Source organism: Tachypleus tridentatus, chromosome 6 (genome assembly GCF_004210375.1).
Source record: "Tachypleus tridentatus isolate NWPU-2018 chromosome 6, ASM421037v1, whole genome shotgun sequence".
In the NCBI taxonomy this organism is placed as follows: Eukaryota; Metazoa; Arthropoda; class Merostomata; order Xiphosura; family Limulidae; genus Tachypleus; species Tachypleus tridentatus.
Genome location: NC_134830.1, coordinates 88,699,741 through 88,717,835, shown reverse-complemented (window position 1 = coordinate 88,717,835; position 18,095 = coordinate 88,699,741). Strand labels below are relative to the sequence as shown.

At 31.4% G+C, this 18,095-nt stretch overlaps 1 protein-coding gene across 6 annotated transcripts in view; it reads left to right on the top strand.

Moving 5' to 3' along the window:
* The window catches only part of LOC143252989 (NPC intracellular cholesterol transporter 1-like), a 58,242-nt gene extending 45,253 nt beyond the window's left edge, over positions 1 to 12,989 (top strand). For 5 of the 6 annotated variants that reach the window (XM_076506001.1, XM_076505997.1, XM_076505998.1 and 2 more), the window contains 9 exons: positions 1,324 to 1,514; positions 2,477 to 2,589; positions 3,624 to 3,750; positions 4,601 to 4,659; positions 6,273 to 6,420; positions 8,419 to 8,650; positions 9,910 to 10,023; positions 11,189 to 11,351; positions 11,797 to 12,989. In XM_076506001.1, coding sequence (XP_076362116.1) covers positions 1,324 to 1,514; positions 2,477 to 2,589; positions 3,624 to 3,750; positions 4,601 to 4,659; positions 6,273 to 6,420; positions 8,419 to 8,650; positions 9,910 to 10,023; positions 11,189 to 11,351; positions 11,797 to 11,906 — 1,257 coding nt within the window. In that variant the 3' untranslated portion in view covers positions 11,907 to 12,989. The remainder of the gene's footprint in view (positions 1 to 1,323; positions 1,515 to 2,476; positions 2,590 to 3,623; positions 3,751 to 4,600; positions 4,660 to 6,272; positions 6,421 to 8,418; positions 8,651 to 9,909; positions 10,024 to 11,188; positions 11,352 to 11,796) is intronic. The other variant, XR_013029290.1, reaches the window with a different exon arrangement.
* Positions 12,990 to 18,095: the final 5,106 nt, after the last annotated feature.

Here is an 18,095-nt window from a genome sequence, read left to right as displayed (position 1 = left end):
ACAGATCAGGTATTGGAATGAGTAGCTACTGTTCACCATTGTCCTAGAATTGTTAATCCATCAATAGAACAGGTAATGGAAAGATTAGGTACTGTTCATCATATTATTAGAACTATCAACAGATCTGGTAAGGTACACCACTGATTGTCTGGCCTCCTTAAATCTGGACAAAATTATGAGAGTGCACTTGAAATTCATGACATGCTGCTTACTGACTTCATAGGATATAACGTATCATAGGAGAAAGAAGTTGTTCGTGAGTTGCTTGAGTATGCAAAAAGTTTTACTGGATCTGCTGCCGAGGGTATAGCAAGTAAGCTTAATGGTGACTTCATAGGATATAACGTATCATAGGAGAAAGAAGTTGTTCGTGAGTTGCTTGAGTATGCAAAAAGTTTTACTGGATCTGCTGCCGAGGGTATAGCAAGTAAGCTTAATGAAGAAAGTCTGAATGAATGTCAACAAAAAACACCTGTTGTCCATCACTATACAGGCTTTGAAATGTTTATTGTTCTAAATCCAGATAAAAGCAATGAAAGTTATGAAGATAAAACAGATGTAGCTGAAAGACTTACTACAAACAAGTTGAGTTTACGGATAAATTAATCAGTAGGCTTGAGCAGTGTACCTTCATCAAAAAATGCATAGGGAAAGTTCAAAGCACATAAAACAACTCTGTTTGAATGAAATGTTTAAAAACATAGCCAAGAAGAATGTGTGTCAGAGCAGTAATCCTACATCCGATAATTCTGTAACTTCAACTTCAGGTACCCCGGATGTTCTCCCTGCAACATCATAAATCCATGATGAAACAGACAGTAGTCCCTCAACTTACAGACCTTTGTGATTAGCTCTACAATTCCAATAAAATTATAAAATTTACTCCATTCGAAGCACTACTACTGCAACATTCTTTGTAAGTGCAGTAATTGATAAACCTTTTTCATTTATACAGTACTAATAAACCTGCATCATTTATACCTGTGCAAACATTTTTCATTAATTTACATTTAATATTTGTTTTATTTAAGTTTTTAGCTGTCTGTGGTGCTTCAGAGATATGGAAGAGGTATAATTAATGGGTCAGAGGTGTATCGTTGAATTATGAATACATGATCTCTGTTGGTCTGGAAAAATTGATATTCCAGCAAGGCTCTGGATATCAAGGGTGCTGAAAAATTAGTGATGTACCTGTAAAAAGATTAGCCTTTTTTCACCACAACTGTTTTCAGGTTTTTAATATTTTTCCTCTAAAAAATTAAATTTGGGCATTATCATTTTCATTTCTATATGTATATATGTGTATTTGTATTTTTTTTTCAGGATTCTTATGTTTTGAAGTATTTTGAAGCTTTGAACAAGTACCTGTCAGTTGGAGCTCCTGTTTATTTCATAGTGAAGGAAGGTTACAACTATTCAGATCATCAGCAACAGAATTTGATCTGTGCATCTTCTGGATGTAGCCAGCACTCCCTTCTCAGTCAGCTGTCTCGTGCTGCCAACTTGTCTTCTCAGTGAGTAAACATTTCTTTGTTTACAAATTGCAAACTATTCTTTGAAACAAAAAATTTCTTAGATTTGCAGATGTTCTTCCTTTATAAATTTATATTTTCTCAGGCTTCTAATCAGTAATCCAAGTAAGTAAATATTCTAAGGATTCATTTCATCTTCTCAGGAAAAGGTCAGACTTCAGATGGCCAATTTCTTATGCTTCCAGCTATTTACCCTTTTTGTACTGTATAAATTGATATTTGTCAAAGCTTTTTGCAATAGTTGGTCAAGATTTTATACTGTTTTATAGTAGGATTTATTGTAATTAAATCCTTCTTACTGGGCCAGTAAGAAACGTTTGTGTGTTTTATCTTCATTAGTTGATTATGTTGCTACAGCTGAAGTGTTGTTATACATGCTAAGATTCAATGTAAGTAGTACTTCATCTAAAGACTGCAAATTGTAGTCTAGCCTTGAGTTGAAATACATAATTATTTATTATTAGATACTCACATTGGAGTTATAAAACAGGTGTAATTATTAATGCTTTTGTAAGAATGTTGAAATTCTGTTTCTTTTAAAGTATGTCTTAGGAGAAAAGTTACAGTTTTAACAACTGTGCTGTTTATTGATTAGTACAGGGGTTGTGAACCTATGGCACACATGCCAAAGTTGCTATGTGAGGTTCTTTCCTCTGGAACGTAGCCCATATGTAAAAACAGTACAATTAAAAAAGCCTAAACATTCCATTGTCCACTGTTCATTTTATGAAGAAATCGTATAGTGGTACATGATACTTGGGGCTTCACAAATCTCTTGGTGAATATAGTTTTTGTACTTAGTAGTAAAATGGTTTGAAAGTGAAACATTTGACTGTTTATGGAAGGTAGTGATACGTAATAACTGTTTTGCTACACTTAACAATTTAGAGACTACTAAGTAGATGTTAAACCACTTACGTGTAAGTGGCTATATTTATTTTTAGAACATACATTGCCCATTCAGCAACATCATGGATTGATGATTACTTCAGCTGGGCTGCCAATCCATCATGCTGTCATGTCTTCCAGAATCATAGTTACTGTCCCTTAGCTGATGGTATGAAATTTATTTTTATTGAGATGTAGCAAATAAATCAAGTTTGAAATGCATATTCTTTTTATACATTATATCATAGTGTATTTTGCTGAGAATGAATTAGTTATTTTATGTAGCTTCAATAAAGTTTTTTTTAGTGAGTTTTTTTAGTCAGTGGTTGAACTACTATTATGTGAACCTAAATGTACAGTATATCATAGAATATTTTGCTGAGAATGAATTAGATGTTTTACATAGATTCAAGTTTAAATGAGTTTTTGAGTTAGTAGCTAAACTACTGTTATTTTAACCTCAGCTATGTAATGGAATGTAAAGAATCCTTACATAAATGTTAACATGTTTAATGCAATGGACTTTAAACATAAATATATTTTCTGTAGAAATTTATTGATTCAAAAGAAATTCATAGTTTAGGCTAGACTAAAACAATATTCAATGTGAAGGCAGACTAGACTAAAAACATTACTATTCACTGAGAGATTAGGCTAGAATAAAACATTAAAGTTCACTATGAAGGTAGGCTAAACTAAAATGTTACTATTCACTGGGAAATTGGACTAGAATAAAACATTACTATTCTCTAGGAAAGTAGGTTGGACTAAAAATATTATTAATTAGTGGCAAGGTAGGTTAGTCTAAAAACATTGTGGAATGTAAAAATTACCATCCACTATTGGACTAGGCCTTAATGAAAAAACTACTGTATGCTACAAGGTTATGTTAAAATGGAGACATTGCTGTACACTAAGAATTAATTTGAAAAAATTAATTATAAATGTTAGCATATGTACAAGCCGTATTTGAACACCATTTGCCAACTATAGTTTAACTGTGTTCAAGATTTGTCTTATAGTACAATAAATGTATTGTTAGTAAATGTTGTTAGTTTTCTCAGTGTTTTTGTGTTTACTTAGTCTTGTAATTATTTTTAAAAAAATAACTTCCTTAAAATCTTGGAGTTTTTGCCAGATAATCCTGTAATCTATCAACCATAAGCATGAATGTGTCAAAATACTGTCTTTTTCTTTCTTCAGCTCACCGTAAGCATTGTACTTCCTGTAACATAGTGGATCCACGCGACAGGAGAGTTTTGTCACCAGACTTTGTAACTTACCTACCAAGTTTCCTTAGTGAAAACCCTCTGTCAGTTTGTCCCAAGGGGTATTTATTTATTTTATTTTATTACAGTTTTCATTCATGACTTGTTTTATCCACCTATTTAATGGATTATATTTAAACTCAGTAACTATTTTGTGAATCATGTACATATCTATTTATAGATACTTGTTTTCTTGAAACCACCTGTTCAGTTTTAACTGTGTATGTTTTCATTAATTGTTAGTACACTTACTAAACTGTGCTAAATGTTTGTAATTTTTTCATGTCATTGTTTATTAGATAGTGGCTATATATACTTGTAACTGTTTCTTTAAGGTAAGTCAAAGTATATATAAAGTAAATATCATGTTTTAATACTTGCTTGGGCAGAACATAATATGTTCATTGAGTACTGTATGTTGGGTTATGGTTACCCACTTGTTACGGTTCCTTAGTAGGATTCATTGGATTGTGGCTATACACTCATAATTGTTTCTTTGTTTATAGATTGGTTTGTAACCATACATTGTAACTGTTTTTTAGTATTTTGGATTGAAACTATAGAGTTAACTGTTTCTTTATGTTATTTTGTGTGTTGTAACCATACTCTTGTAACTGTTTCTTTATGTTATATGCTGGATTCTGACTATACATTTGTAATTGTTTTTTAGTGTTATATATTGGATTTGACTATATGTTTGTAATTGTTTTTTGTGTTATATACTGGATTTTATCTATACACTAGTAATTGTTTCTTGGTGGTATTAGTTAATATTGATTATGTATTTGATTGAACTTACATAACTATTTCAATGTACTGGGTTTTAAACTGTGTTTAATATTTATGTACTTAACTAGTATGTATATTTATATTAATGCAAGTATGACAAATGCTTTAATCTATCTGTTACAGTGGACATGCAGCATATTCTAGTGGAGTTGAAATTTTGCATAATGACACCAAAATTGGAGGTGTGTATTTTTATTTAATGTTCTTTTAAATTATTATATTTTGTTCCTGTATTTGAGTTCTCAGTCACTTGCAAGACCTTAGACATATATGTCACAGTTACTTTGTTGCTACACTTGTTTTTGGACTCCTTGATCTTCAGGTTTTCATTAATTTCCCTAATATCTATCCTCATTATGTCCTCAGTGATTTCCCTTCAACTGTCCTCATTATATCTTCTCAATGATTTCTCTTCACTTGTCCTCTTTATATCCTCTCAGGAAAACATTTAGAATTTATTCTGTTTCAAGATAACAGACTAGGTTTAAATACAAGTTGAATTCCTTACATATTTTTAAATATTTTCCATTTTAAGAAAGCAAACAGTAGCAGGCTAATATCATATTTGTTTTTATGACTTCATATATACCATTAAAAACTTAAGCTCTCTTCTTTTAATTTGTGCTTTTATTCTTTCTAGAACTTTATTTCCAATATTTCAGACCATTATAATTAATGATAGGAAAAAAAAAGTTGTGCATCATTTTTTTTCATGAATTCAAACTTGGTCATAATGCATCACAAACAGCTCACAATATCAACCCAGAATGGGGCGAAGGAACTATCTCCAAATGTATAGTACAGCATTGGTTCCAAAAGTTTCATAATGGATATGTGAGATTTGAAGATAAGGAGGGCAGAGGATGTCCTTCTGTTGTTCAAAACAACCAACAGAGAGCATTAGTAGAAAGAAACCTACACTAAACTGTTCAAGAAATGGCAACAAGAATCTGGTGTTGACATTTCCACAATTTCATACTATCTTGAGAAAATTGGAAAAGTGAAAAAGCTTAACAAATGGGCTCCACATGAACCTGGTGAAAATCAGAAAAACTGCTGTGTTGAAGTGTGCATTATACTGATTTTGCACAACAGAAGTGATCCATTTCATCATTGAATGATCATCTGCGACAAAACTTGAATTCTTTATGACAACAGAAGGAGAGCTGTCTCAATGATGATGAAGCTCCAAAACACTTCCTAAAGCAAAAGTTGCACCAACAGAAGGATATGGTCAATGTATGGTAGTCTGCAGCCAGTATATCCATTACAGCTTGCTCAACCAGGGACAAAATATCACTGCAGAGGTTTACCATCAAGAATTGGAAGAAGTACATAGAAAGTTGCATGAAAAAATGCCAACATTAGTCAGTCAAAGAGGACCAATCTTGTTTAATGATAATGATTGGTCATACATTGCTCAAATGACACACCAGAAGCTCAGTGAATTGGACTATGAAACACTGCCTGATCTTTCTTACTCTCCAGACTATCAAGCACTTGGACAAATTTTTACAAGACAAAAGATTTAACAACAGAGCAGTAGCAGAGAATGGCTTTTAAGAGGTTTTTAGTTCTAGGACTTCAGGGTTTTATGGTCATGGCATAAATAATCTTGTTTTTCATTGGCAAAAGTATGTAGATTCATTATGTTCCTATTTTGATTTATAAAGTTGCTTTTGAATTTTTTTATTTCTTATTAAAGGTAAAAATGTTAAATCTGCTGTTATTTTTAAACAACCTAATATAACTATGTTCAAATTGTTAGAATTCAGTTAGACCTTATTCTTTCCAGCAACTTATTTTATGACTTACCACACTGTGCTTAAAACTTCTGGAGATTTCACTGAGGCTTACAAGTGGGCACATGATATTAGTAACAATATTACCCACATGCTCCGTACAAATGGGACAGATGAGGATGCCAGTGTTTTCCCATACAGGTACTTGTGCTATATATTGATACACACAAACAAATATCATTAATTTAGGTACCACAAAAATTTATATTCCTTCCTTGTTATATGCTCAGAGTTTTTACAACCAATTACAATTTTAATTTTCACATTTATGTGTTAAGCAAAGAAATAGTTTGAATTTTCTTATTTTACATTTTAAAATAATAAATAGTTCTCATGTAAATTTTATAACTGATGCAATTGTATAACAAGTTATTGTGGTTTGAATTTTTTATAATGATGTAACAGGGTAGTGAATAAATGTGTGATGGATATTGTTACTGATGTACTAGTGTAACAAACAGTTGTGGCTTAACTATTCTTACTGATGTAGTAATATTAATGAGTAGTATGGATTTGGTTTTCTTACTAATGACTTTGGACAGTGAAAAATTATGGTTTCATTTTTCTTACTGATGTATTGAGATAATTAATTATGGTTTCAGATGTTTTACTGATGTATCAGGGTAATGAAGAATTATGGTTTCATTTTTCTTACTGATGTATTGAGATAATTAATTATGGTTTCAGATGTCTTACTGATGTATCAGAGTAATGAAGAATTATGGTTTCAGTTTTCTTACTGGTGTAGTAGTGTAATTAATAATTATAGTTTCATTTGTCTTACTAATGTGGTAGAATAGTGAAGTACTATGGTTTGGGTTCTTACTACTTTAGTAGGATAATTCATAATATTGGTTTCAGTTGTAAGAAAATGAAAAATTATGGTTTTTCATTATTATACTACTAAAAATTATACTACTACTTTTGTGTACATAAAAATTGTGACCAGGTTTGTAGTGAGACAAAGCAGATGTTGGTAGTTTTATACTGTTTCTTTTGTTTAGATAAACATTGTGACCAGGTATATAGTGAGAGGGGTTTGTAGTTTTTATACTGTTCTTTTTGTATACATAAAGATTGTGACCAGGTTTAAAGTGACACAGTACATATTGGTAGTTTTCTAGTATTTTTTTTGTATACATAAACATTGTGATAAGGTTTCTATTGACACAGCAGATGTTGGTAGTTTTATACTGTTTCTTTAGTATACTTAAAGGTTGTGACTAAATGTATAATGACACAAGCAGATGTTGGTAGTTTTCCACAATTTCTTTTGTACACACAAAGGTTGTGTTCACGTATATAGTGACACATAACAAATGTTGGTAGTTTTCTATTATTTCTTCTGTATACATAAAGATAGTGACCAGGTTTATAGTGGAACACAGCAAATGTTGGTAGTTTTCTACTGTGACTTTCGTATACATAAAAATTGTGACCAGGTTTATAGCAACACACAGCAAATGTTGGTAGTTTTCTACAATTTACTTTGTATATGTAAACAGTGTGTTTATACTGACACATAGCAGATGTTGGCAGTGTTATACTGTTTCTTTTGTATAGATAAAAGTTATGATCAGGTTTATAATGACCCACAGCAGATGTTGGTAGTTTTCAACTATTTCTTTTGTATATATAGAAATTTTTATCACATCTACAGTGACACACAACAAATGTTGGTAGTTTTCTACCATTTATTTTGTATACATAACAATTGTGACCAGGTTTATAGTGATGCACAGCAGGTGTTGGTAGTTTTCTACTATTTCTTTTGTGTTACTGCCCTTTTTATACATTACTGTCCTTTCAATATTTTTACTCTCCTTTCAATACTCTTACTGTCCTCTTCTGCAACTTCTCATCCTATGACATATTTCCATATTCATTTTACAAGTGTGATAAAATTAGACTTCGCTGCAAAAAAACATTTCATCTCCATTTTTTCTGTGACGTCATGCACTCTTGGCTAGTCACAGTGAAGAATTCACACTGTGAATAAAATAAATCACATTTCTCACATTAAATATTGTATGGTTTCAAAACATGCCATAGTGTAGTTTTGAATTCTGTTGATTATATGTATAGACTGCTGTGACAGAACTGTGATGGTACGTTTTATAATCTTGCCTTTTTCCCTAGTGTTTTCTATATATTTTACGAGCAATACCTAACAATGTGGCACGACACCATCTCAAATCTAGCCATTACCATCTCAGCAGTTTTTGTTGTCACGCTGATTATCTTATGCCTTGATGTTCATTCTTCTATCATCATAGTTTTTACAATAACCTCAGTTATCATCAACTTGATGGGTCTGATGTATTGGTGGAATATCAGTCTGAATGGTGTTTCTTTAGTCAACCTTGTAATGGTAAGTGTATCTAATCAATTGTCTAATAAGATTCTCTTGTAATACTGATAGTCATTACTTATTTGTTGATATTTACTTATTCAGCTACTTTAACAGTTTGATTATTTGTGTCAGTTCACTTTAATCTACAGATCTTAATGAGTAAAATGCCTCATCCATGTTAGCTTTTCTTTGATTAGAGGACTTTCATAATTAATATGTGTTCAAATAAATTTTACCTTGCAATAAATCAAATTTTCATTTTCAACTGCAACATAACTTATAACAGTATGTTACTTGTAATGCTACAGTATGCCTTACAAGAGTATGTTATATGTAATGCTAAAATATACCTTACAAGAGTATGTTGCTTGTAATGCTACAATATATCGTACAACAGTATGTTACAATATACCTAATAACAGTATGTTACTATATACATATGTATCTACCTTCTGTTTCATGCTACATATATTCACATCTTTTATATCTACCTTGTGTTTCATGTTGTGTGTATTCACGTTTCGTATCTACCTTGTGTTTCATGCTGCATGTATTTGCATGATGTTTTGTATCTACTTTGTGTTTCATTCTACATGTATTTACATGATGTTTTGTATCTACTTTGTGTTTCATTCTACATGTATTTACATGCTGTTTTGTATCTACTTTGTGTTTCATACTGTGTGTATTTTCATGTTGTTTTGGTTATTCCTTTTGCTTCATGCTGCATGTGGTTTTATATCTACCTTCTGTTTTATGGTACATGTATTAACATGTTGTTTACTATCTACCTTCTGTTTCATGCTGCATGTATTTTCATGTTTTTTGTATGTAACTTTTATTTCATTCTGCATGTTTTCTTTAAGTTATTGAACTTATTTCTTAATTTGTTAGAATAAGATAAACAGTTGCAGTTTATGGAATGTTGAAGGCTGATGTTTGAAGTTTTATTTTCACTGTTTGAGATGGGGGCACGTGAAGGGTGTAGGACGTTGTCAGTGACATACAGGTGAAGGTACTCATTATGGCAATGTTGTGTGCCCAAATAACACACACTGTAGCAGCAGCTAGTCTAGATATAGTGACATGTGAGAGCAGAGATCAATTGTTACCTCAAAGCTACAATCAGATCCCATGTTGATGTGCATTAATAGTAGCCATGGTTCAATTTTATTTGTTAGCCCTTATTATATCACAAAAGGCGTCTGTTTATCTGAAAGCTATATTTTTTTCTTTTATGTGCATATATATATATATATACTTTATTTGTATTTCAGGCTGTTGGAATTTCTGTGGAGTTTTGTTCTCACATCACTAAATCTTTTGGTAAAAGTTTAAAGAAAACCAGAATTTTACGGTCGCAAGATGCTTTAACCAGAACAGGTAGTTCTGTAAGTATAAAGTTTTCTATTCTTCCTCTACTAAATGTGTTGAGATTAAGATGTTTTTTTTTCCAAAATCTAAATCTTTAACACATGTTACTGTTACAAAGACAAAGATTGAGCAAACACAAGTTTCCTTTGTGTGATCATGTTCAGGCCCTTGGGGTTTCTTTTGAAATATGTAAAACCCATTTTTCTGATAATCCAATGTATAACACCATTTCTTTCTTCTGATAACTTATATTTTGTAAAATTCAAGATTTCTGTACTTATTCTGTCAGCATTATATATGACAAAACTTTATAGAATAGACAGCAACTTCCTGTTGTATAGACCAAAGGCAGAAGTCTTTCAAAATGTTGTCTTCTACACTTGTGTCTCCACGACAGGCAGTTGCCGTCCATTCTACGATGTTTCGTCATGAATATTCTGCCTAAATAATCTATCAAGGAGCATTATATATTATTTGCATGTATTCATACAATACTCTTTGTACTTTGGTGGGTATGTACTTGAGTTTTTGCATACATGTAATTTGAAGTATTTTTCAGCCATATCTGGACATAACTTTATTTGCTCAATAAAAAGAGCAGAAGTCCTTTGCAGGAGTTTGTTATCTTCATAACTTGTCTATTCTGATTAGCATATCAATATCTTGATGCAGTTATGATGCTAGAGTCACCCAAGTTTGAACTGAAAATCATAAAAACTCATATAGCACTTATAAAATGTTACCAAACTACAAATAGGTGTATGTTCTGTCAACTGTTTTCTGTTTCAACATTACCAAACCACAAATAGGTGTATGTTCTGTCAACTATTTTGTGTGTTGATAACAATTGTCTGTAAGTACAGACTGTTCTTTTACGGTAAAGATTTCAGTTCACAACAAATTACATATTAATTTTAGTGTGTGACCTTTGTTCATATGTTGTGGTAGTTTAGCTCTATTTTAACTTGTGTTTTTCATGGCCAAATGTGAATCTCGGCTAGGGTGTTAATACACAGAAAATTGACATTATTCTGAAGTTATAAATGTAATATTTTGCCAAGTTTTTAATAGATTCTCTTTTTAGAGTTACTATTACATTTTTCTTGTTTTTTATTTTAAAATGAAAGTCCTGAAATAATCTATAAAAAATATTTTTGTGAAGAATAATTTTTATTTTGTTAGGTTTTGTCAGGAATCACACTTACTAAGTTTGGAGGAATTGTGGTACTGGGGTTTTCAAAATCTCAGATTTTTGAAGTATTCTATTTTAGAATGTATCTGGGTATTGTCCTTATTGGAGCTGCTCATGGATTGATCTTTCTACCTGTTCTGCTTAGTATTGCAGGTAAGTAAGTAATTAGTTGTTATTTATATGGTAGTAGGTTGTTTAAAATAATAAGCATATACTTATTTGTTGTTCTTGTATGACAGACATAGTGTGATAGTGTGAAATGCTCTGGTAAGTAGGTGCTTTAGTTATTGTTATAATGCCAAGAAACAAACTTAGTGACATCTTGATTCAGCTTGATGAGATATAATGTAAACCATCCAGGTATAAATGCACAAGTGTACAGGCATTCTATTATAGCTCACTGTGATCAAACAGTCAACCAGATGTAAACACACAAACCTTCTAACCATAGAATTAGAATTTTTAAGTCTTGCTTCAGAATATGAGATCAGTTCCTCTAGGCTGTCATTATGAAGTCGAAGAAAGCATTTATTACAGTAAATTCCACTTGTTTTTCCAAGTATGGATTTCACATTATGTGTGTTTGTTATTTTCACAGGACCTGCACTGAAACAGGCAAGACTTAGAGGCCAAAAGTTGTCATCTTTCTCAGACAGCAATTTGAAAGATGCTTCTTTTCCAGAAGACAGTGTTGGCAGATATATATAAAATAGTTGCTGAAAATGTAAATAGAATTACTTTTGGTTAAGACTCTGATTAAATTATACACCTTGACCTTCTTTCAAAATACTTTAGTTTTTTCTGAGAACCGTGCTTCTTTTTTGTTGTTATTTCAATGACGGTTTAATAGGAATAAATGTACGTGTTTACAATAGCTATTCCTGTTTGCACATCCATAAACTTTACATCTGCTTGAATGTTATTTTTTTTTTTATAGGGAAGATTTCAGTATGGTTTCTTCTCAAATTTTCTTGTTGTTTTATACTGATGTAGGTCCACATAAACTACATGCTTTTGTTTGCAGTAACTTAGTTTAAAAACAGGTATTTTCTCTGATTGATATTTTTTACCTGTGTTTTGTCTTAAATGCACATTTTTCAAGTAAAATGAAATTTTCAACCACTGTGTTGTGATTTTCTCTTGGAAACATTAACTTCTACTGTTATTTGCTTTTAAGGATTTTAAATCACTGTTTCTTAGGTTTTTGCTTATCTTTAACATGTCAATATAAGGTTATATTTGAAGTATTTTGACACCTATAGAAGAAACATTGAAGGAGTAAATTTTGGGTAATAACTGTTTTATTATGTATTTTCCATAATTCATTGATAATGGTAACAGACAATGAGTATGTTACTCTGTTAACTATATTTAATTTGTTTCAAATTTAAATAAAATTATAGTAAGGCTTCGAACCATGAACATATTAAAATTATAATGTGTTTCAAGAAAATTGCATAACTGTAATTTGGTTCGTTAATTAGAGATCATGTTTTTGTGCATTCCAACAAAATAAGATGTCCTAGATAAAGATATATAAATACATCATATTAACTTCTTTGTTGATATTATCTGATATACAACAATTACCTGCATATATGACTTTCAAATAACCAGCAATTAAAACTCATTTGTGTTAACTTCTACCATATAGTCTGAACCAAATGTTTCATAATACAACAGTGTATGTAGAGGTTTTTGCACTAATGAAGAAATGATATATTTTGTTTATTAAGTTAAACTAAACTTGTTACAGTTGATTTTTTTCCTAGTAAAGGACAGCAAATATCATACATGTCTGGAGTTTCATAATTTCAAGTTGCTTTTTTTTAATATTAGAGAGAAGAAACTTTGAAACAAGTCAACTAAAAATAGGCCTAATTTAATGTAAACTTCTCTAATTCAACATAGCAATCTAGAAAGGCTCAACTTTCTATATCTACACTCTGTTATAAGAGAAATAACACTGTATATAGAAAGTTGAACTTTCCATGATATAACAGAGAATAATGTGTGTAGAAAGGTTCAACTTTCCACAAATAGAATGTGTTATAAGAGATAGAACACTGAATGTAGAAAGGCTCAGCTTTCCACAATTACACCCTGTTATAAGAGATACAACACTGCATGTGGAGAGGCTCAAATTTCGATAATTACACCGTTATAACAGACAACACTTTACATAAAGGTTCAACTTTCCATAACTACACTATAAGAGACAACTCTGTATGTAGAAAGGTTTAGCTTTCCATGACTTCACCATGTTATGAGAGGTATAATACTTTATGTAGAGATGCTCTACTTTCTGTGAGTATACCATGTAAAAAGAAACACTGTGTGTAGAAAGGTACACCATGTTATGAGATACAACACTGTGTAGAAAGGTTCAACTTACCATGACTACATCACATTACGAGAGATACAACACTGTATAGTTTCAACCTTGTGTTGTGGTTCATCTTTGTTGTAGCATTACAGTGTATTAACATATACAACTCATTGTGTTACTATTAGTGTCCTAGTTGATGTTTGCAGTAAAATCCAATGCATTAACAACACAAGTAAATCATTTTGTTTTTGATAGTGTCCTGGTTCATGTCAATGGTAATATTACATGTATAAATTATTCTATTAGGACTAGTGTCCTAGTTCATTCTAATTAAGTTTAATAATCTTTTGTGTACATTACAAATATTTCAAATATGTCTGATTAGTATACAAGAGGCACTTAGCACAGGCATTCCTTCCTACAATTATGGAATCCTGTTACATTCAGATATCAATAAATCCAAACTAGCAATGAACAAGAAAAAACTGCCTGAAAGAAACTACTGTTGTTGTTTATCATGGTGTATGTTTCTTATTAGTAGTGTTATGTATTCTACTATTATTGACTTTTTCTAATTGCATCTGTTCTTTCCACTTTTTAAATTGCACATAGTAATCAGACAATAACCACCATTTTAGCAAGAGTGAAAGGTGACTTTATGAGTCAACTTCAAGTGACAAGATGGTGGTTAGACTAAATCCCTCACATTGTAGTTCCTTATCGTTAATTAAATGGGCTTCAGATTTTTTATCCATTTCTAGCCACTGTTTTCACAGACTTTACAGACAAGATTACACAATGATTAACTGTTGTCACCCACCGCTGTTTAAGTTACCTAACGAGTTGAAAATTCATCAGTTGTATAGACTGTAACTAATGACCTCAAGACTACTGTTTAATTTCTTAAGTATAAATGTATGATAGATCAGTTATAATCAGACTATGGTCCACATCTGAAACCCAGTAATGTGCATTAGCCAGTTTCCATACAAAACTTGCACATTTGTGCATTTCTTGCCTGGTTTTCTTCATATGACAAAAGTCCAATGCAACTCTGAAGCTGGTTGTCCAGGCTCCACTCCCTTCATTTTAACATGGTTTATATCCAGAAGTTGGTATAATACACTTGTGGTAGTTTATTTTTCTGTTGCATGTCAAAAATAATGATTTATTGCCAGTAGAGAAATACAAAATCTGTAATGAGACAATGAATGAATGTCATAACTAAACATCTCACCATCATCAAACAGTGTGTTGATCCATCTCCATGGTTTACTGAATGCATTTGGTTTTGGACATGCGAGTCCCAGTGGAGTAACGATCAGCACCAGTAAAACTAATAAATTTTGTACAACTCCTCAGTCCATGGATTTTGACTGTAAACTGATTGTGAAAAGTCTCCATCTTGTCATTTTATTTTATAACCCATCTTTATTCTATAACTTCAAGTACTGTGATCTTCATGTCACAAAGTTCAGTTTCTACATTATAGTTTGACCCTGTTATAAATTATTTCCAGGTTATGGTTTGTAGTTCTTTGAGTTATGCATTATTGGTTACCATTTGTCTACTTCATGCAAATTATGAATATATTATGGTTTGTTTTTTTTATATACTACTTCAATCATACCTGTTTAAATAAATTTACAAGTACAATGTCTGCCACTTTAGTTTCTTTTAACTGTTAAAAATTAAATCAAGAAACATGAAGAATCAAAAGTAGTTGTTAGAAATATAAACCAAGAAGTATTTCAGTGAAACAATAACACACTCGATTGTATTAGTTTATTTAGTGGTTTTATATCTTCTGCCACATTGAAAGTGCATACACAATTTGACAAACTCAATAACTCCAAGAAATTGTACATACCCACAAAAAATAAAGAATAAAATGTACTTTAATATTCTTACAGTTTAAGTAATTATACCAATGCCAAACACACAATTTGCATTTACCATCTCTTTACATCTTGTCCCAGTAGAACACGAAAAACAGACAGTAATAAGAGATAAAGTTTAAATCTGAACTGACTTCATATCTCTAGAAAATTCAAAATATGGTATTAAGTTTGAATGCATTCATAGAAAACAATGCTTTGAAAAAGTATGTAATTGCAGGGTTTTGACAGGAACTGAAGATGGTGGACTGTGGGAAGTTGTAGGGTTATGACAGAAGTATCAATGGTAGCTAAAGATGGTAGACTGTTGATTAGATTGCATAAGAAAATGGAATAAAGTTTACTTTACTTTAATGATGAAAATCATCACCTCCAATTGGTAATTCTGAATGAAGTTGTATTGTTTGATTATGTTGTGGTTTATGCAACATTAAGACAGACATGAACCATTTTAATAATCAGCACTTTCTTGATCTAACCAGAATAATTTCACAATGCATATTATTCCTGCTGGAAATTATGAGTTTATATATGACAAGTTAGAGGATGTTATTTACAGGCAATATCAGGGCCATGTCTAAATTGTGTATCACTAAAACTGCATCAATAAAATGATATACAAAAGGGAATTTTTCTCAACAGAAAGTGCTGTTAACCACTCAGTACAAGATTCTTACATGATGGAATAGTTGAAAGATAAGTACAGGGCACTGGGAAATATCTGTTGTGTATAGCCATTCTTTTATAAATATGTCACTACTTCAGAAGTGCATTGTTTCTAAGTGAGACCTGGAACCATGTTATAACCAACTGAAAGTTATTACAACACATCTGACTAAATAATATCCACACCAAACAAGAGATGAAACTTTTTATAAAAGATGCATATTTTCAACATAAGCTCACTAGATAATATAAAGTATAACACTACAACACAATTCTTTCAAAATAATCTCATTAGCCAATTAGAAGTGTAACACTACAACATTGTATTTTCAACATAATCACTATCCCCCAGAAGTATAATGCTTCTGAACCACACAGTTTATATGCATATATTATATATATATATATCTGAAATACTTGAAATATCCTGTAAAAAGTAGATCAGTAGTTTTTATAAACATAAAACCTAAACTACAATATGAACCCTGTACATCCCAATACTGCACTGACCATAGTTTATACCTTACTTTATTTAACATATCAAACAAACTACAACATGAACCATGTAGATCCCATCATTGCAATGACCACAGTTTATACCTTACTTTAACGTATGTATCAAACGTAAACTAAAACATGAACCCTGTAGATCCCAACACTGCACTGACCATAGTTTATACCTTACTTTATTTAACATATATATCAAACCTAAACTGCAACATGAACCCTGTAGATCCCAACACTGCACTGACCATAGTTTATACCTTACTTTATTTAACATATATATCAAACGTAAACTAAAACATGAACCCTGTAGATCCCAACACTGCACTGACCATAGTTTATACCTTACTTTATTTAACATATATATCAAACCTAAACTACAACATGAACCCTGTAGATCCCAACACTGCACTGACCATAGTTTATACCTTACTTTATTTAACATATATATCAAACCTAAACTACAACATGAACCCTGTAGATCCCAACACTGCACTGACCATAGTTTATACCTTACTTTATTTAACATATATATCAAACCTAAACTGCAACATGAACCCTGTAGATCCCAACACTGCACTGACCATAGTTTATACCTTACTTTAACGTATGTATCAAACGTAAACTAAAACATGAACCCTGTAGATCCCAACACTGCACTGACCATAGTTTATACCTTACTTTATTTAACATATATATCAAACCTAAACTACAACATGAACCCTGTAGATCCCAACACTGCACTGACCATAGTTTATACCTTACTTTATTTAACATATATATCAAACCTAAACTACAACATGAATCCTGTAGATCCCAACACCTGCAGTCACTATAGTTTATACCTTACTTTCAAACTGCTAATGAAATTCTGCCTGCATATGTTATCCACAGCTCTACATACATTGCAACATGCCTGTTAAAGATTGTTCTTATGAATATTCAAATAACATAAGTATGTTAGCTGTTGTTCCACGAAATATAACTGTAGTCCATGCAAAACCAAGATATCATTTTTCTTCACCATACCAAGCCGAACAAGGAAGTGAATGCACCTAAGTGTGATACATCACATAACATGATGAATTTCCACATAGCATGGAAATTGATGAAAATATCTATGTTTCTTAGAACTTTAAACAATCATAACTGTAGTGTTTTATACTTTCTAAATACCACATCAATGAAAATTACCATTGTGTCCATATAAATCTTTTACAATGTTTACAGTTTTATGAATATTGTATTTTGATCCCTAAAGCTTTAGTATTTAGAGGATGAAACAATAGTATCAGGATTCACACACTTCCATGTGAAAAATATTCAAAAACTTGTGTGTTCCTTAATGAAATTACATAATTGGAATGAGACTGGATATATCTATCAACGTAAGAAGTTCTCCATTTCCATTTAGGTATCTCAACATTTCCTTATCTTTCCACTTGTTTTGTTTTATATTCAAACACACAAGTTAAAAATTATTACCCGACTAACATGTAA